Source organism: Narcine bancroftii, chromosome 2 (assembly GCF_036971445.1).
Source record: "Narcine bancroftii isolate sNarBan1 chromosome 2, sNarBan1.hap1, whole genome shotgun sequence".
NCBI classification, from domain to species: Eukaryota; Metazoa; Chordata; class Chondrichthyes; order Torpediniformes; family Narcinidae; genus Narcine; species Narcine bancroftii.
The window spans coordinates 77197167-77217701 of record NC_091470.1 but is presented as its reverse complement, the minus strand read 5'-3'; the positions used below and the strand labels follow the sequence as shown (position 1 = coordinate 77217701).

At 43.1% G+C, this 20535-nt stretch overlaps 1 protein-coding gene across 2 annotated transcripts in view; it reads left to right on the top strand.

Annotated features, from left to right (window-relative positions):
• Nucleotides 1-336: 336 nt before the first annotated feature.
• Nucleotides 337-20535, top strand: part of rpap1 (RNA polymerase II associated protein 1) — a 130080-nt gene continuing 109881 nt past the window's right edge. Inside the window, exons 1-4 of one of the 2 annotated variants that reach the window (XM_069917153.1) lie at nt 337-376; nt 7761-7970; nt 14941-15089; nt 20352-20444. In XM_069917153.1, the coding sequence (XP_069773254.1) occupies nt 7784-7970; nt 14941-15089; nt 20352-20444 (429 nt within the window). In that variant the 5' untranslated portion in view covers nt 337-376; nt 7761-7783. Of the gene's footprint in view, nt 377-432; nt 613-7760; nt 7971-14940; nt 15090-20351; nt 20445-20535 lie in introns of those variants that run through there. The other variant, XM_069917152.1, reaches the window with a different exon arrangement.

Below are 20535 nucleotides of genomic sequence, written 5' to 3'. Positions count from 1 at the left end.
TTTAATGAGAAAAACACTCAGTCAATGTCTCTGGTTGGACTTCATGGAGTTACCGAGATTCCTTAAATGGGAACCCTTGTTTAATTTGAAAGTAACATTATAGCTGAGCGATGATTTCTTTCACGTTACTTCCCTCTGCTTTTTTGTTTGGCCAGACTTGGAAAGAGGATGGGGGGTGGTTCTGGGCGGCAGAGGGGAGGATCGATTTTGCTGCGCCATTTTGGTCACTTGCTTCCGGAAGTTCAGGGGACAAAGTTAGTGACGGACAGCTGAGAATAGGGTGTATGCACAGCGCGTGGACGGACTATTGTTAGTGTGACGCAGAGCGGAAGTGATTGTTGGTGTGCGTTGCAGGTGGTGATCGGACAGAGCCAGAGTAAGTGACGACGGCCGCGAGGGAGGGTTGACGGGGACGCAGAAGGAGGATGGGGAGGGGGCTGGAGACATGGAAGGAGGATAGAGAAAACACCGAAATGCTGGAGGGACTCAGCCGGTCTTTTCAGCATCTATAGGCGACGAAGAAATATTGCTGACAGAAGCAAAAGGCAGAAGCAGGATATATCAGAAGGTCTCATGTCAAACAAGGGAGCAGGAATCCAGGCCATCAAAAAGGTGTTAATTGGATGTGATAAGGGACAAGCTGGAATTTATCATGTCTGTGCAAAAGGAGACAGGGAAAGGAGAGATGGGGGCTGGGCTGGGGTGGGGGGAGCAGGGGTGGGTGAGGTGGGGGCTTTAATGAAAGACAGATCGATATTTATGGGTGCCTAGTCGGAAGATGAGGTGTTGTTCCTCCAATTTACAGGTGGTCTCAGTCTTGTAGCACGAGACCATGGACAGACATGTCGACAAGGGTTGGAGAATTGAAATGGGAGTTCCATACTGTTGCAGCGGACAGAGCTGAGGTGCTCAACAAGGCGATCTCTCAGTCTGCATCCAGTCTCTCTGATGTAGAGACCACAGCGGAAGCACCAGATGCAGTAGATGACCCCCCCCCCACCCCCAGCAGATTCACGGGAAATGTGGCTTCACTTGGAAGGACTGTTTGGGGCCCGGAATGGTGGTGAGGGGAGGGGATAGGGGTGCAAGTAGACCATCTCCTGTGGTTTCTGGAGTAGGTCCCAAGGGGATAGATTGGTGGGGAGTGGGGCATGGTCGAGTCACAGGGGGAGCAGTCCTTGCGGAAGGGAGAAAGGGGAGGAGAGGGAAATGTATTTCTCGTGGTGGGATCACATAGTAGGTAGCAGAAATGGGAGAGGAGGATGTGGAGGCTGGTGGGGTTGTAGGTGAGGACGAGTGGAATCTTGTCCTTGTTGCATATGGGGGCAGAGGGGGCTTGAGCAAGTCATCAGCAGCCTACATGGGTTCTCTTCTAGTCACCAACAGCCCCCCACCTGTGTGTTCCTCAGCATCAGAACCCTTCACTGGTCTGCTGAGGGACACCATCCCATGGGAGTTCTCCTCTGCTTCTTGTTCTCAGATAGGGGGTGCGCTCCCCATTCCTGGGAGTCTGCAACTTCTTGTGGTGGCTGCCAATCATAAGTGCCTCCATCTTGGGCACAGACCCTGTGGGTCACTGGATTTTAAATAAAACCACCGCCTGCTCCTTTAACAGGCCGTTCAAAGTCTGTACGGCGCTGATGGCAGTTGGACTGGGCAGATGGATCCTGCAGAAGCACTATGTCTCCACTCCCTACTTTCCCCAGGTCTGCACCAATGGCAGCTCTGCCGTAAAGCAGTTCCCGCAGCACTGTCACTTTTTTTGGGGTGGGGGGAAATCTTGGGATGAAAGGCAGAGTCAGAGAAATAGAGAAGATTCATGGAAAGAAGCAAGAATGAGGGAATGGGGCCTGATGCATCCTGGGCCTGGGTGAAAAGTGAGGTTCTGTTCCTTTCTAGCTGAAAAATTGACCAAATTTGGACTCTGTTCTCAGTTGTGAGGAACAGACTGCATCCCAATTCAGTAATTTCCAAATGAATTGGTTCCTCAAAGATTGTTTTATTATGAAAAGCTATGTGATAATGGCAAGGTGATTATTGTTGCGTATGGGTACTTGCATGGGGCAACAGGTGTTTCAGGCTGAGCCATTATTGTCAACAAATAGAACAACCTGTCAGCTGTAGCTCAGCAGGTACTGTATAATTTTAATTTGGACTCAAAATGTCACAAATTCAAGTGCTACTCCTAAGACTACTGCACATAATTTGGGCTGATGCTAAAGTGCAGCAGAGGGAGGGCAATCAGAAGAAGACAAGGTCGTTTAGCTTGTTTTGCCTTTCACTGTGTAATGATGCTGATTGGTGACCTGATCCACACTCTTGCATTTTGCTCCTTTTTCTTTTATTCTTCATCATCAACATTCATACCAAGAAAGCTGATGAAAGAAAGGCTGTGGATGTTGTCTGTGTGGACTTTAATAAGGCCTCTGATAACATCCCACATGGGAAGTTAGTCAGGAATGTTCAGATGTTAGGTATTCATGGTGAAGTAGTGAACTGGATTTGATAATGGCTGGACAGGAGAAGCCAGAGAGTAGTGGTGGATGATTGCTTCTCAGACTGGAGGCCTATAACTAGTGGTGTGCCTCAGGGTTCAGTGCTGGGACTGTTGTTGTTTGTCATCTATATCAGTGAATTAGATGATAATGTGGTAAATTGGATCAGCAAGTTTGCAGATGATACTAAAATTGGAGGCATTGTGGACAGCGAAGAAAGTTTTCAAAGCTTGCAGAGGGATTTGGACCAGTTAGAAAAGTGGGCTGAAAAATGGCAGAGAGAATTTAATGCAGACCAGTGTGAGGTGTTGCATTTTGGAAGGACAGACCAAGAAAGGACATGCATGTTAAATGGTAGGACACTGAGGAATGCGAAGGAACAGAGGGATCTGGGAATACAGATACATAATTCCCTGAAAGTGGCATGGGACAGTAAAGAGAGCTTTTGCCATATTGGCCTTCATAAATCAAAGTATTGAATGCAGGAGCTGAGATGTTCTGGTAAAGTTGTATAAAATGTGGTGAGGCCTTAACTACAGGAAAGATATCAATAAGATAGAAAGAGTGCAGAGAAGGTTTATTAGGATGTTACCTGGACTACAGGAACTGAGTTACATGGAAAGGTTAAACAGGTTAGGACTTTATTCCTTGGAGAGTAGAGGAATGAAGGGAGATTTGATCGAGGTATTTAAAATTATGAGGGGGATAGAGTAAATGTAGATAGGCTTCTACTGAGGGGAAGTGAGACACAAACCAGAGGACATGGGTTAAGAGTGAAAGGGGAAAAGTTTAGGGGGAGCATGAGGGGGAACTTCATCACACAGAGTGGTGGAACGAGCTGCCAGCTGAAGCTGAATGTGGGCTCAATTTTAGCATTTAAGAATTTGGACAGGTACATGGATGAGAGAGGTATGGAGGGCTATGGACTAGGTGCATGTCAGTGGTACTAGAAAAAAGGGCCAACACAGACTAGAAGGGGCGAAGAGGCCTGTTTCTGTGCTGTAGTGTTTTATAGCTCTAATGCTGCCTTTAAGAATGACAATTGACCTGGTATCATTGCCACTAATTAAAGTGGTTTTAATCTTTTATTACATTTGCTTGTAAGAGGGGGTTTTCTAACTTCTGAAAGGATGGTTGTAATTTTTGGTTAATGATCCATTGAACAGAAATCTTTTTTTCGTTTTCTAGTCTTTCAACTTAAGGTCTTGAAAACAATATCAAATTAATACTAATGAAGAATTTATTGTCAAAAGAGATGATAAATATAAAAGATAAATAATAATAATTCATAGTTACAATTGGTGCAAGAAAAAGTGGAGCTTCAAAAGTGCAGATAGGACTTTTTGAGATGCAGGGGTAGTTTATGATTTGGGAGAAAAGGGGGGTTCAAAAGCTGTTGGAAAAAAAATCTTGAACTTGGAGGTGCTGGACTCAAATCAACAATGAGCTCCTTGGTCTTGATGATGTTGAGGGATAGGTTGCTGCTCTCGCACCTCCCAACCAGATACGCAGTCTAATCCTGCTTTGTGATTTTGTGATCTGACATATCGGCGAATTGATGGATTGCATTGGAGCCAAACTTGGCATTCAGTCATGAGTGTGCAGGAAATTGAGCAAGGAACTAAACCCTCAGCCTTGAGGTGCCTTAAGTTGATGGTCAGTGAGCAGGAGGTGATGTTGTTGATCTGCACTGTTAGGGTCTGCTGTGATCAATGAACCACAGACTGATATAGGTTGACATGTTGTGACAATAGGTGATTTGAAGTGGGCCCAGGTCCTTTCTGCGATAAGTTAATGCACAAAAGTGCTAGAGAATCTCAGCAGGTCCATAGGAAGTAAAAATGTCGAGCTGTTTCAGGTCCGAGTCCTTCTTCAAGGTATAATGGAATGCAGTGGATTTTTTAAAAACTAAATGATTTGCTTGACATTTTAGGTTTTTGTTCTGCTCTTTAATTTGCACACAAAATGTCTACAATTGCAAATGTGGTGTTTGTGCCTTGGCTCACTGTTTCTGACAATTTCAGTGCTATTTAGCTACTGAGCGAACTTGATTATTTCATTATTGCTGAACTCTAATGAAACCCATAAAAGTAAATGCTTGTCAAACAAGTAACTTTGGAAAATGGGAGGTCACACGACAAAATCTTTGATGAAGGGCTCGGGCCCGAAACATTGGTTACCTTTTGCTTCCCATAGATGCTGTGAGGCCTGCTGAATTTCTCCAGCACTTTTGTGTATTGCACAAGATCTTTGAGGGTATTGTTTTGCAAGCTTGGCAGATATCATTCATTTTAAAATCCAGGTGGTATAGTGGTATGCAAAAGTTTGGGCACCCCTTGTCAAAATTTCTGTTACTGTGAATAGCTAAGCGAGTAAAAGATGACCTGATTTCCAAAAAGCATAAAATTGAAGATGACACATTTCTTTAATATTTCAAGCAAGATTACTTTATTTAATTTCCATCTATTACAATTTCAAAATCACAAGAAAGGAAAAGTTCGTGCACCCTGCATGGTCAGTACTTAGTAACGCCCCCTTTGTCAAGTCGCGCAGCTTGCAAATGCTTTCTGTAGCTAAGAGCCTTTCAATTCTTGTTTGGGGGAATTTGCCCATTCTTCCTTGGGCCATCTTGCATACATTGCTCTTTTAAGGTCTGTCGACAGATTTTTGATGATATTTAGATTGGGGGACAGTGAGAGTCATGGCAAAACCTTCAGCTTGTGCCTCTTGAGGTGGTCCATTGTGGATTTTGAGGTATACTTCGGATCATTATCCTGTTGTAAAAACCATCCTCTTTTCACCTTTTCTACAGATGGTGTGATGCTTGCTTCCAGAATTTGCTGGTATTTAATTAAATTCATTCTTCCCTCTCCCAGTGAAATGTTCCCCATGCCACTGGCTGCAACATAAGCCCAAGGCATGGTCAATCCACCCCTGTGCTTAACAGTTGGAGATGTGTTGTTTTCATTAAATTCTGCACCCTTTTTTCTCTAACCGTACCTTTGCTCATTGCGGCTTAAAAGTTCTATTTTAACTTCATCAGTCCACAGGACTGGTTTCCAAAATGCATCAGACTTGTTTAGATGTACCTTTGCATACTTCTGACGCTCAATTTTGTGATGAGGACGCAGGAAAGGTTTTCTTCTGATGACTTTTCCGTGAAGGTCGTATTTGTGCAGGTGTTGCTACACAGTAGAACAGTGAGTGTGCCACCTCTCCAGAGTCTCCTCAGTCTTCCTGAAGGTCTTTTGCAGTCAAACATGGGTTTTGATTTGCTTTTCTAGCAATCCTACAAGCAGTTCTCTCGGAAAATTTTCCTGGTCTTCCAGACCTCGACCTCCACCGTTCCTGTTAACTGCCATTTCTTAATTACATTACGAGCTGAGGAAAAACCACCTAAAAGCACTTTGCTTTCTCCTGCTTTGTGGGCATAATTTATTTTAATTTTTAGAGTGCAAGGGCAGCTGCTTAAAGGAGCCCATGGCGACTGATTGTTGGGACAAGATTTGAGGAATCAAGGTATTTATTAAGTTTTGAAATTTGCATTACCTGACCTTTCCTAATGATGACTGTGAACAAGCTATAGCTCTAACAAGCTAAGGCCATGGTAAAAGTTATCTGAGAGCTCAACTCAGCTCTGGATCAGCTCGAAAACAGCAATTCATACATATGGCTGCTCTTCATCAACTACAACTCAGCCTCAGTGTTGGTCAAGAAGCAACAAACACTAGGCCTCTGCACCCCATACTGCAACTCGATTCATGACTTTCTCATTGGAAGACCACTGTCAGTAGAAATTGGAAACCACATCGTCTCCTCACAGATTATCAATAGAGGCACTTCAAGGATGTGTGCTTAGCCCACTGCTCTACTCATTATACACCCATGTCTGTGTAGCCAGGCACAGTTCCAATTCCATCGACAAGTTTGTTGATGACACCACAGTTGTTGGCAGAATCACAGACAGCAAAGAGGAAGCGTACAGGAGGGAGATAGATCTTCTTGTTGAATGGTCTGATGACAACAACCTTGCGTTCAAGGTCAGCAAAACCAAGGAGATGATTGTGGACTTCAGAAGGAAGTTAAGGGAATGTGACCCAGTCCTCATTAAGGGCTCAGTAGTGGAGAGGGTCAAGAACTTCAAATTTCTGGGTGTCAACATCTTCAAGGATCTGTCCTGGAGCCTTCACGTTGATGCAATCACAAGGAAGGCTTGCCAGTGGCGATACTTTGTGAGGTGTATGACGAGGTTCAGTATGTCACAGAAGATTCTTGTAAACTTCTACAGGTATACCATGGAGAGCATTTTGGCTGGTTGCATCACTGCCTGGTATGGAGGTGCCAACTCTCAGGACAAAAATAAACTCGGCCTGCAACATCACAGGCACCAGATTTCACTCCATTCAGGACATCTACAAGAGGCAGTGTCTTAAAAAAACAGCCTCTTATCCTCAGATCACCACCACCCAGGCTATGCTCTCTTCACTCTGCTACCATCAGGAAAAAGATGGAAGAGCCTAAAGACGAGCACCCAATGGCACAAGGACCGCTTCTTCCCCGTTGCCATCAGATTCCTGAATAATTAATAAACAAATACACTGCCTTACTTTCCGTGCATTATTTTTTTAATATGGTAATATTGTAAGATGGTTATAATATGAATGTTTACATTATAATGCTGCCGCAAAACACCAAATTTCATGACTTGTTCGTGACAATATATCCTGATTCAGAAATGCCTTGGAGTGCCCAAACTTCTTCATGGTCCTCCTTTTCTTTTTTCATTCTAAAATTGTACAAAACAAAAATAATACACTAATCTTGCTTAAAATGTTGAAAAGAATGTGTCATCTTTAACTTTACGACTTTTGGAGATCAGTTCATCATCTATTCACTTAATTATTCACGGTAACAGAAATTTTGACCGGGGTGCCCAAACTTTTGTATGCCACAATTTATTATGTGTAGTGGTGATAGAGCAGTGGTGTGGGACCAATTGGATAGCACTTTTAAGTGAAGAGACAAAAGTCACAGTTTGAGAATTGGCCCCTTATGATATGTGATTCCAACATGTGATGCCAGCAAGACGGGAAATGAGGGACTATTGATGGTTTTTCTGCTTTGCTTACAACACATGGAAAGGGAAAGAGTTCAGAGGTTTGCAGTTAATTGGATAGCTGGTTACCCATGAGCTAGTGTATGTACAATAAGGCAAGCAGCTTCCTGTGCATCCATAATCTTGGATATTTTCTTTGTCTGTTTCAGAGTCCCATCACAGTCAAAGGAAAATGCTGGGTAGACCAAAACCTGGAGAATCTGAGGATGATCTCCTAAGATTCCAGCAAAACTTCCTAGCCACAGGAATGCTTCCAGCTGCGAAAGTCATAAAGAAGGCAGACAAGAGGAAAGTGGAGCCGAAAAGTCCTGATGGATGTCATTCCTGCGAAGATTTAAAGGATATGGTTACTTTGGAAGGTTTGAATTGGATTTTACCATGAGATGTTGCTGTAAGAATGCATGGTCTTATGTGAGGGATGTAATGTAAATGAGAACGATGTACCCTATTTCTGGACTCTGTGTGGTACTAACTAGGGCATTGTTGAATGCTTTTAGTTTACCATTTCACATAATCTATGGATAAGAACATTAGAAAATATCTCTCATCATCCAATCATATTTCTCCATATCCCTGAATCCTTTTACACTCTGTAAATTTAGCCACTGTCGTCGTTGTGTCATCCTCGAGGTCGTGGATGATGGACTTTGTTCTGTTGATCTATTTATGTGGCTTATGGGTCCAGTCTTGACCAGTAGTTCCAATGGCAGATCGGGCTTTGGTTGTTTCTGCCTCTCTTTCCATTTACTTCTCTTTTCTTCTAGTTCTGCATATCTGTTGGCTTTGAAAGTAGCTGTTCGTACTCAGATGATGGTTTGCCAGAGTTTCCTGTCCTTGGCATTAGCTTCCCAATTATTGATCTCAGTGTTTCTTCATGTTGGATTTTAAGACATCTCTGAATCTCTTCTGTTGTCCACCGCTTTTACATTTGCCTTCTTTAAGGTGGGAGTGGAAGATTTGTTTTGGCAGACATTCGTCTTCCATCTGAACAACATGACTGCCCCATCTCAGTTGGTTCTTAATGAAGGAGGTTTCAATGCTTGTTATTATTTTTGCTTCATTTCGCACAAATTTAGCCATATTCATCCTGAAACCCGTCTGACAAACCATGAGCATTAAGGGGAGAGAAGTTTCTACTGCCTTTCGAAGAAAGATCTTCCTTTTTCTCCTGGAGGCATGTACTGATCCAAGTCCTCCTCATCAGCTTCCTTCCACTTTATTTTCTTCATCTTCATCCAAACTGCTTTTTAAAAAAAAAAAATCATGTAGGTTTGATGTTAATGAAAATAAGGTGCATAAGATAATCTTGTATATGGGAAGGTTCCATTGAGCAATGCCGAATGCCCCCAATTAATAGGGAGCATTGTAAAAACACAGCAATGCTGGAGGAACTCGGCTGGTTTCACAGCATCCACAGGAGGTAAAGATCTGTAATGGACATTTTCTTCAAGGTATAAGTAGAAAGCAGGCAGGTGCCTGAATTAAAAGGTTGAGGAGAAGGAAAGAAAGGGCAGGGGGAGGAATACAGACTAACAGATAAAAGGAGATAATTGGACATGGGCAGGAGGAAAGGAGAGGAAAGGTAAGAAATGAATAGGGAAGGGGTGAAACTGTGAATGCACAGCTGGATGAAAGGAGACAGAAAAGGAAAGTGAGAGAGACAGCTAGAGGAAAGGAGAAATAGAAATAGATGGTGGAGGGGGGGGTACACATTGAGGGCTAATGGGAACTGGAGAAGTTGATGTTAATGCCATCTGATTGGAGGGGGCCCAGACAAAATACGAGGTGTTTCTCCAATTTGCAGTTGGTCTCAGTCTGACAGTGCATGAGACCATGGACAGACATGTTGACAAGGGAAAGGGGCAGGGAATTGAAATTGATTATCACTGGGAGATCCATGCTATTGCGATGGTCAGAGCCAAATTGCTCAATGAAATGATCTCCCAGTCTGCGTCTAGTCTCTCTGATGATAAAGGAGACCACAATGGGATGACTGGGTGCAGAGGATGAGCCCTGCAGATTCAAAAGTGAAGTTCTGCTTCACTTGGAAAGACTGTGGTCTCGAATGGTGAGGGAAGAGATGTGGGTGCAGGGAGTATTGACACATTTCAATTCACCTGGAGTTTAATCATATGCATGGAGTCATATAGCCTGGATAGAGGCCCTTTGGCCCAACTTGCCCGTGCTGACCAACATGTCCCACCCACAATAGTCCAACCTGCTTGTGTTTGGCCCATACACCTTCAAACTTATCCTATTCATGCATCTGTCTAAGGTACTTTCCTCAACCACTCCTTCAGTGGCTTGTTCCATACACCCTCCATCCTCTGTGTAATTAAAAAAAATGTTACCCCTCAAGTTCCTATTAAATTTCTCTCCCCTCATCTTAAACTAATGTCCTCTGGTTCTGAATTCCCCTACTCTGGCCAAAAGCGATCACCTGATCTATTTCTCTCAGATTTAGTACACTTCTATTAGATCACCTCTGTATTCTAAGGAATAAAGTCCTAGCCTGCTCAACCTTTCCCTGTAGCCCAGACCTGCTACTCCTGGCAATGTCCTGTAATTCTTCTCTGTACCCTTTCCAGCTTGACAACATTTTTCCTGTCTCATGGTGACCAAAACCGAGCACTATAGTCCAAATGGTGCCTCACCAATGTCTTATACAGCAATAACATGCTCAATAGACTGACGAAAATGAAGGTCAAAGTGCTGAAAGAATTTTTGACCACCTTATCGTCCAGTGATTGCAATTTCAAGGCACTATGTACCTGAACTCCAAGATCCCTCTGCTCTACAACACTCCTCAGATTCGACCCATTCATTTTGCAGGTCTGACCATTCATTTTGCAGGTCTGACCATTCATTTTGCAGGTCTGACCATTCATTTTGCAGGTCTGACCATTCATTTTGCAGGTCTGACCATTCATTTTGCAGGTCTGACCATTCATTTTGCAGGTCCATCCATTCATTTTGCAGGTTCTACCATTCATTTTGCAGGTCCTACCATATTAGACTTCCCAACATGCAACACTTGACATTTCCCTGTATTAAAGTCCATCAACCATTCATCTGCAAATCTGTCCAGCTGATCAAGATCCTGCTGCAGGTTTTTGGCAACTGTTTTCTCCATCTACAATATCAGACACTTTAGTGTCATCCACAAATTTGCTAATCACGTCAAATATGTTTTCATTAAATAATAGATATAGGAGACAAAAAGCATTGGGCCCAGCAGTAATCACAAGCCTCTATCTGAAAACAATCTTCCATTATTACCTTCAGCTTTCTTCCATTCAGCTATATCACGTTGAATCCCATGTGACCTAACCTTCCAAAGCAGCCTACTGTGTGGGACTTTATCAAATGCCTTGCTGAAATCCATATATACAACATCCACAGCCATGCTTTTATCAACCTTTGTGATTAGATCTTCAAAAAACTCTAACAGATTTGTGCGACGTAACCTCCCACTTAGAAAGCTGTGCTGAATATTCCTAATTAGCTGTTGTCCATCCAAGTGCATGTATACCTTCTCCCTCAGAATACTCTCAAGTAACTTAACAATCATAGAGGTTAGGCTCACTGGCCTGTAGTTCCCTGGCTTTTCCCCTCTTGAACAGAGACACACCATTTGCCACCCTCTGATCTTTTGGCATGTGCACTTGATATCTCAAAAATCTCAGACAGGGGACCTGCAATTTTCTCTCTAGCTTCCCACAGTTGGATATATCTGATCAAGTCCAGGAGATTGGTCCACTTTCATATGCATTATGACCTTCAGCACCTCCTCAACCATAATACTGACTGTTCTCAAGACACTACCATTGACTACTCCAAGTTCCCCAGTCCTCAGTACTCACTGAGGTCCTTGTCCATCTCCTGTGGTTCAAAACAGAGTTGACTTCATCGATACCTGATGGTCCTATTTTTATTCTTTGGCTATCTTTTTTTTCCTCAATGTACTTATAAAACGTTGGGATTATCCTTAATGTTATCTACCACAGCAATCTCATGTCCTCATCAGGCCCGAAATGTCAGTAATCTACTTTTACCTCAGAGTCCACTGTTCCTCCAGCCTTTGTGTGTTTTTGCTACAGTCACAGTGTCCTCATTTCCCCAATTCCCTCCAGCTATATACTTGATTCCAACTGCTTATACCTGTCCCCAAGCCTCCTTCCTAATCGTGACCAATGCCTCATTTTCTCTCATCATTCTTAGCTTGTCTACACTTACATGTTTGACCCTTCACTTGAACAGGAACGTATGTGTCCTGGACTATTATCAACACATTTAAAAAAAATTGTCCTGGGTAAACTTGTACCTCTCACTTTGCTCTTTTTAGATTGGTCACAGTGTTTGAGCTACCGAAAGAAAACAGAGACACACGCCGAGAGCACTTCAGTTTATACAAACCTTTATTACAAAATCTTAAGCTGATTTCAAACTACAATATGCAAGCCCTTCCCAATTATACTTATCAATGCCTGGACTGGTCCCAACTGCTGAAGCGAGGCCACAACTGCACACTTGTAGTAGGTTGTTGGGGCGCCAGTAGCAGCTTCTCCACCTCCCCCGACCGGGACGTTGGTTGGACTCTAGAAGTTCTTCTTGCTGAGAGATGTTTCCACCCCTCAGAGAGTCTGAAACTTCAGCAGCGGGACCATGGCTTATATTACCCAAAAATTGCTTACCCAAGCACCTATTCCCTGCGCAAAACAAAAGATAATCGAGCACGCCCAGGCTTCTATCAAATTCCACAACTTTCTAGCTTATCATTTTGAATACAATGGTTTACTTAGCTTCAAGGTCTCGCCTGACAGTCTGCGACCAACAATCCCATCAATCTCAAAATTCAGCAACCGGCTAACAAGCAGGAAGATTAAACGTTCTTGGCACCAGATGTCTTTTTGTCAGATAACTGCATCTCTGGGCCTCTTGGTGGAATTTAGCTATGTCTGCTAATTCTTACATTATTCTCAAATTAGGTTATTGATACTCAGCCTTGCATAAGCAAAAGCATGGTCTAAATCCTCCATAACAGACCCTTCACTTGAACAGGAATGTATGTGTCCTGGACTATTATCAACACATTTTTAAAAATACCCCATTTTCCTAATGTTTCTCTTTCTTCAAACAGCTTGTTCCAATCAACTTGAATGAGTTCCTTCAAAGTTAGTCTTGCCCCAAATTTCTCTCTCTCTCGAGCGTGTCATGAACCCTCGTCCATTTCCCTTTCCCAATTTCTCAGAACTGGATGAAGCATTGCTCTCTTCCTTGTTGGAGCCTCTACATATTGCCGGGGGAAACTTTCCTAAACAAATTCTACCCTGTCTATAACTTTCACACTGTGACCTTCCTATTCAATATTTGGAAAGTTGAAATCTATTATTATGACAACTTTATTTGACCTACAGCTGGCAGCAAACTCCTGGTATGTTTGCTCCTCTAATTCCTGTTGCCTATTTGGAGACCTGTAGTACACTTTTATAATGTTACCTCTGACCACTGCTGTAACATCCTCCTTAAATAATAATGTGAGATCCTCTCCTTTTTTTCCTCAATATGTCTTTCTTGATGCACCTCTACCCTAGAATATTCAGCTGCCATTTCTGCTCCTTTGTTAATCAGTTTTCTATAATGGCTATCATGTCGCAGTCGCATGTGTTTATTGAGGCCCTAAGTTCTTCAGCTTTCTGTGACAAGCCTCTAGCATTAAAATAGGCACAATTCAAATTACAGACCTTCCTTGCTCTCAGCCTTTCTTCTGCCCAGTAAACTTTCCATCATCACTCTTCATACTAACCTCACTTGCATCTGTCCTGCTTCGGATTCCACCCCATGCCTATCTATTTTTAACTCATCCATGTAGCATGAGTGAACCTGCCTGCCAGGATATCCTCTCTAGTGGAAGAGTAGCCTGTCCCTTTTGCTTCTCCCCAGCAAAGATCCAAAACCTGAATCCAGCTCCTCAGTCAGGAATTCATCTGGCTTATCCTCCTATTTCTGAGCTCACCAGCACATGGCACCGGGAGTAATCTGGAGATTACTGCCTTTGCAGTCCTGCTTCTTAACTAACTGCCTATGCTCATTGTGCAGGACCTCATCCTGTACTGATACCATTTTTTTTTTACCATGTTCAACAACTTGTGGCTGTTCACCCTCCCCCTTGGGAAAGTTCTGCAATGACTCCAAGACATCTTTGACCCTGACAACTGTGGCATCTTTCCTGCGGCTACAAACCTCATGTCTGTCTCCTTCACTATTATCCATCCTCAAAACTGATCCCAATGTGATTGGGTGCCGCTGCTAGCTCTTAGTAGATCATTCCCCCCATCCCCCTGTTGTATCGAAAGTGGTTTATGAGGGGAACGGCCAAAGGAGAACTCTGTCCACCAACACCCCTTGCCTCTCCTGGGGATCACCCATCCATCTGCTGGCTGCTCCATAAGTGTGACCATCTCCATTAAAGTCTCATCAGTGGTGCTCTCGGCATCTCGGATGATCTGAAGGGCATCCCAAAGCAGCTCCTTGATCCTGTTTGCCAGGAGCTACAGCGGGATACACTTCTCACAGATGCAGTCAGCAGTTAGAGCACAGTGATCCTTGACTTCTCACATCCTGCAAGAGAAACATTCCATTGCCCTGACTGCCATCTGCCCACAACGAGTCAAGTCACTAAGGTTTAAGATCCTATGGCCAATCTCCTTGCTGAAGCCTCTTGATCCAAAGCCTCAAAGTCCCACTCTCACATTTGTCAATCTGACAATGGACGCATCACAGTGACAAGTTGTTTTTTTTTTTATTGGCTTTAGGGGCATCTCACCTCCTTTATATCTCTCACCTCCAGTTATGAGTGCTGTCTCCAATTGGCTCACATGAACAACAAGCTCCTGAGGCTTTATTTCTCAGCTTCTATCTTTTCTCCTTCAATCGTCCTTTATGATGCCCCTGAAAACCAATCACTTTTCCAGAGCCGTTGGTCACCTGCACGAGACTCTCCATCTTTGGGTTGGTACAAGTTTGCTTTCGAGTTGCATCTTTCTTTCCTTTTGAACATAAGAAATGTTTTACATGTCACTTATCATCTCATAAATTTGTGGGATAAATTCCTCATCCGGGGACTTGAGAACATGGTACATTGGTACAATACCTTAACATAGTTAAAGCTTGGTTGAATGCTCATGGCACTATTCAAAGAAGAGAAAAGACATCTTTCGAGCCAGGCCCATTATTTGACTTTCAACCAATATCAAGATAAAACTTTTGTTACATTGTCATAGTGGGATCTTGCTGTTAAAAACCACCCATTCATCTCTTGTGTTTTAGCTCTTCCCGACCTTCCTCCATCGTTAATGCCGGTCCAACCCAAGAAGTCCAAGGTTAAATCAGAAAGAGTCAGATTCCAAGAGGGTGATATTGAAGAGCAGATGGATCTACAGGACAGACACATCACAGCTGTCCTTTCGAAGATTATTGTAAGTTGCAGCACATTATACAGAACATCGAACATAACAATACGTTGCAGGCCATTCGGCCCATGATATTGTGCTGACCTATATAAACCTACTCAACAAACAAACCTCTACCTCGTACCCATAACCCTCTATTTTTCCTGCATCCATCTGCCAGTCTAAGAGTCTTTTAAATATCCCTATTGTGCCAGCCTTCACCATCATCCCTGACAATGCATTCCAGGCACCCACTGCACTCTGTCCCTCTGTTCTTCCACACTGTCAAGAATCCTGCCATTACATGGTTAATGACAGAATTATACACAGAAATACTCTGATAATCTGCTGTCCAATATTTAGGAAATCCCAGTCCAACTCACTGGTTGGTGTTTGCTTTGTCCTCTAAAATTAACATTGTAGCACAAAAAACAGGCCGTTTGGCCCTTCTAGTCTGCGCTAAAACATCATTCCACAAGTCCCATTGACCGGCACCGTCCATAACCCTCCAGACCTCTCCCACCCATGTATCTATCCAATTTATTCTTAAAACTTAAGAGTGAGCCGGTTTTTACCCTGTCAGATGGCAGTTCATTCCACACTCCCACCACTCTCTGAGTGAAGAAGTTTCCTCTAACCCGTTTCACCCTAAAGCCATGTCCTCTTATATTTATCCCTCCTAATCTAAGTGGAAAAAGCTTATTCACATTTACTCTGTCTATACCTCTCATAATTTTGTAAACCTCTATCAAATCTCCACTCATTCTTCTGCACTCCAAGGAATAAGGTCCTAACTTGTTTAATATTTCCCTGTAACTCAACTCCAGAAGACCCAACACCATCTTAGTAAATCTTCTCTGCACTCTTTCAATCTTACTGATATCCTTCTGGTAGTTAGGCAACCAGAACTGCACACAGTACTTCAAATTTGGCCTCCCCATTGTCTTATGCAACCTTATCATACCATCTCAACTCCTATACTCAATACTTTGATTTGTGAAGGCCAGGATGCCAAAAGCTTTCTTTACAACCCATCTACCTGTGACACCACTTTCAGGGAATTATGTGTCTGTATTCCCAGATCTCTTTGCTCCTCTGCGCTCCTCCGTGCCCTACCATTTAGTATGTATGTCCTACTTGGGTTGTCCTTCCAAAATCCAATACCTTACACTTGTTGCATTAAATTCCAACTGCCATTTTCTGGCCCATTTTTCCAATTGGTCCAGATCCCTCTGCAAGCTTCGAAAGCCTTCCTTGCTGTCCACAACACCTCTAATATTAGTGTCATCTGCAAACTTGCTGATCCAATTTACCACATTATCATCCAGATCATTGATATAGATGACAAACCACAATGGTCCCACCATTGATCCCTGAGGCACTCCACTAATTACAGGCCTCCAATCTGAGAAGCAATCATTGACTACCACTCTTTGTCTTCTCCCATTCAGCCAATTTTGAATGCAGTTTACAACCTCTCCATCGATACCTAGTGTCTGAACCATCCTGACTAACCTCCCATATGCGACCTTGTCAAAGACCTTTAGTGGATTTTGTCCACATGGACTTTAGTAACATTCACAGCCTTTCCTTCATCTAGTTTCTTGATAAATTCTTCATTAAACATGACCTACCACGCGCAAAGCCATGCTGACTGTCCTTAATCAGCCTTTGATTGTCCCAATACTTGTATATCCGATCTCTCAGAACACCCTCCAGTAATATACCCAACGACTGACTTTAGACTCACCTGCCTCTAATCTCCTGGTTTACTTTTGGACCATTTTTTAAACAACGGAACAACATAAGCTACCCTCCAATCCTCTGGCAGCTCATTCGTGGTTAAGGACTTTTTAAATGTTTCTGCCAGGGCCCCTGCAATTTCTATACTAGTCTCCCTCAAGGTCCGTGGGAATATCATATTAGACCTGGGGGATTTATCTACCTTTATTTGCTGTAAGGCAGTAAGCACCTCTTCTTTAATCTCTATATGTTCCATGACTCTACTGCTGTTTCGTTTCCTTTCCTTCCTTCTACACTATGCCAATTTTCTGAGTAAATACTGTTTAAGATCTCCCCATCTCGTGAGGCTCCATACATATAAGGCCTCTCTGATTTTCTAGGGGACCAATTTTGTCCCTTACTATACTTTTACTCTTAATATACTTGTAGAAACCCTTTGAGTTTACATCACATTATCTGCCAAAGTGACCTTTTTGCCTTCCTGATTTGCTCCTATTTTCTTACATTTTTTTAATACTCTTTTGTTACCTCATTTGCTCCTTGTTGCTTATACCTGCTATACACCTCTCTCTTTTTAACCAGATCACCACAATCTCTTGTAAACCAAGGTTCCCTATACCGGTTATTTTGCCTTTAACCCTGACAGGAGCATGCAAACTCTGCTTTCTCAAAATTTTGCCTTTGAAGGCCTTCCACCCTATTGAACACATCCTTGTCAGAAAACAACTTGTCTCAATCCACTCGTTCTAGATCCTTTCTCATTTCCACAATGTTGGCCTTTCTTCAATTTAGAATCACAACTCTAGGACCAGACGTATTCTTATCCACAAGTAACTTGAACCTAATGACATTATAGTCACTGGACCCAAAATGTTCGCCTTCACATACTTCTGTAGCCTGACCTGTCTGATTCCAAAATAGGAGATCACGTGTTGCATCCTTTCTCATTGGTACTTCTATATATTGATTTAGAAAACTTTCCTGAACGTATTTGACAAGGCATCCAGTCCTTTTACAGTATGGGAGTCCCAGTCAATATGTGGAAAGTTAAAATCTACTATCACAACTTTCTGTTTTTTTTACATTGGTCAGCTATCTCTCTACAGATTTGCTCCTCCAATTCTTCTCTATAATACAATCCTATCAGTGTGATCACACCTTTCTCGTTCCTCAGCTCCACCCATATGGCCTCTGTAGCGAGCCCTCTGGGCTGTCTTGTCTAAGCACAGCTGTGATATTTTCCCTGACTAGCATTGCCACTCCTCCCCTTTTCATCCCTCCCCCCTATCACGTCTGAAACAACAGAACCCCAGAACATTGAGCTGTCAGTTCTTCCCCTCCTGCAACCATGTCTCACTAATAGCAATAATGTCATAATCCCTGTCATAAGCTCTTCTCTCTTTCCAACAATACTCCTTGCATTAAAATAAATAGACCTGGGAACATTTCTGTCACGTACAAACCTTTGATTTCTGTCTATACATCCTCGCATGACCTTTATCCTCCTCCACCTCACTATCTGCTCTAACATTCTGATGCAAACCATCTCATCAGAACAGGTCCCCCTTTCCCTGGAACATAGCCCAATGGTCCATAAACATGAAGCCCCCCCACCCCCCCCCCCCGCACCATCTCTTCAGCCACGTATTGAGCTGCATTAGCTTCCCATTTCTAAATCTTCGCACGTGGCACGGGTAGCATTTCTGAGATTGCAAACCTGGAGGTCCTGTCTTTCAACTTCGCACCTAACCCCCTAAACTCTCTTTGCAGGACCTTCTCATCCTTCCTACCTAAGTCATTGGTCCCTATGTGGACAACGACATCTGGCTGCTCACCGTCCCTCCTGAGAATACCGGGAACTCGATCCGAGATATCACGGATCCTGGCACCAGGGAGGCAACAGACCATCTGGGATTTTTGATCTTTCCAAAAGGACTTTTGATCTGTTCCCCTAACTATCAAATTCCCTATTAAAACTGCTCCCTTTTCTCTCTTTCCTTTCTGAGCTGAGAGTCCAGTCTTGCTGCCAGAGATGTGACCACTTGTCCCTGGTAGATCGTCCCCACCAACATTATCTAAAACGGTATACTTATTGTTTATGGGAACACCCACAGGGGTGCTCTGGTCTTTTTGTCTATTCCCCTTCTCTCTTCTGTCAGTCATCCAGCTACTTTCCCCCTGATATTTGGGGGGTGACTGTCTCCCTGAAGCTCCTCTTTATCACCCTCTCTGCCTCTCAAGTGATCCAGAGTTCATGCAGCTCCAGTTCCTTAACTCGATGTCAGGAGCTGCAGCTGGATGTACCTTTTGCAGATGTAATCATCAGGGATAATTGTGTTGTCCCAGGTTTCCCACATCCCGCAAATGGAACAATGCATTGCCCTTCCTGACTCCATTATTTATTCCCAATTTAATTAAAGGATCTTGCCTGGCCTTAACACACTGGAAGCAAGTTCATCAAAGCCTCTCAAGTCAAAGTCTCAAAGATCCACTTCTCCACTGGCTACTCCTCTTCAGCTTCCCCTCCTTTTATTTGTTCATGCCAATTATTTCAAGTACTCACTCCCACAAATCAACATTCGGTATAACCCTTCAGTTGCCCGCCACGCCCTTTTTAAATCTCACTCACCTTGGCTGGTTCCCTACACTCACTGCTCTCCTGAGTCCTTTGCTCCTCCTCTTTCTGTGACAGTCCCAAGATCGCAATGGCCCAAGCCCCTGCTCCTCGCTCTTTTTTAAAATCTCACTCACCCAGGCTGGTTCCCTACACTTACTGCTCTCCCGAGTCCTTCGCTACTCCTCTTGCTGGGATGGTCCCGAGTTTACCAGAAGACACATTTCAAATGCTGAAAGGCCTGGACAGAGTAGATGTGACAAAATTGTTTCCCATGGGAAAGGCATGAGGCCACAATTTCAGGGTAAAATGCTGTCAATTCAAAACAGAAATGTGGAGAAATTTATTTAATTAGAGAGTTGTGAATCTGTGGAACTTGTTGCCACAAGCAGCAGTGAAAGCGAGATTGTTGGGTATATTTAAGGCAGAGATTGGCAGATATTTGATTAGTCAGGACATCAAGGGTTACAGGGAGAAGGCTGGGGAGTGGGGCAGAGTGATAAGGATCAGCTCAAGATCTAACGGCAGAGCAGGCCTATTTCTGCTCTTATTGCTTGTGATCTCTTCACTACTGATCTATGAATGTGTAGTGGAGGTTTATAGTGGTGCAACATTATCTCTCAAAGTTATCAAAATAATACTCCATCGGAAAATCTGTCAAGATGGCACCATCAAAACCAGATTATTGGAGTTTTATTCTCATTCTCTTTTGCTGCAGTACTTGTATCTCTCATTGTATATCTAATGGTTTTGGGCCGGCTTTGGAACAATAATGCTCATTGTTGGTTTGTAGTCACACCTGGTTTGTAAGTTCTTGGTACCCTGTTAAACATTTGTGCCTATAGGTTGGAGGACCAACTTTTGATCTGTAAGAAAATATAAAGGTTGGATATTAAGGTTTCAACAATTTCTTCCATGTTATTTTCCTACAGGAGAGAGATACATCAGCAAGTCCTATAAGCCTTCCGATATCAACAGGGCTTGCCTTTCCAAAGGTCTTTCACAGGTCGGAGATACAGAATGAGGTAAATGAATGTTGAACTTTATTGTTATGTGGATAAAACCATGTTAGCACAAGGATCTAAGATGGTAAAAAAAATCATAAAATGCTGGAAG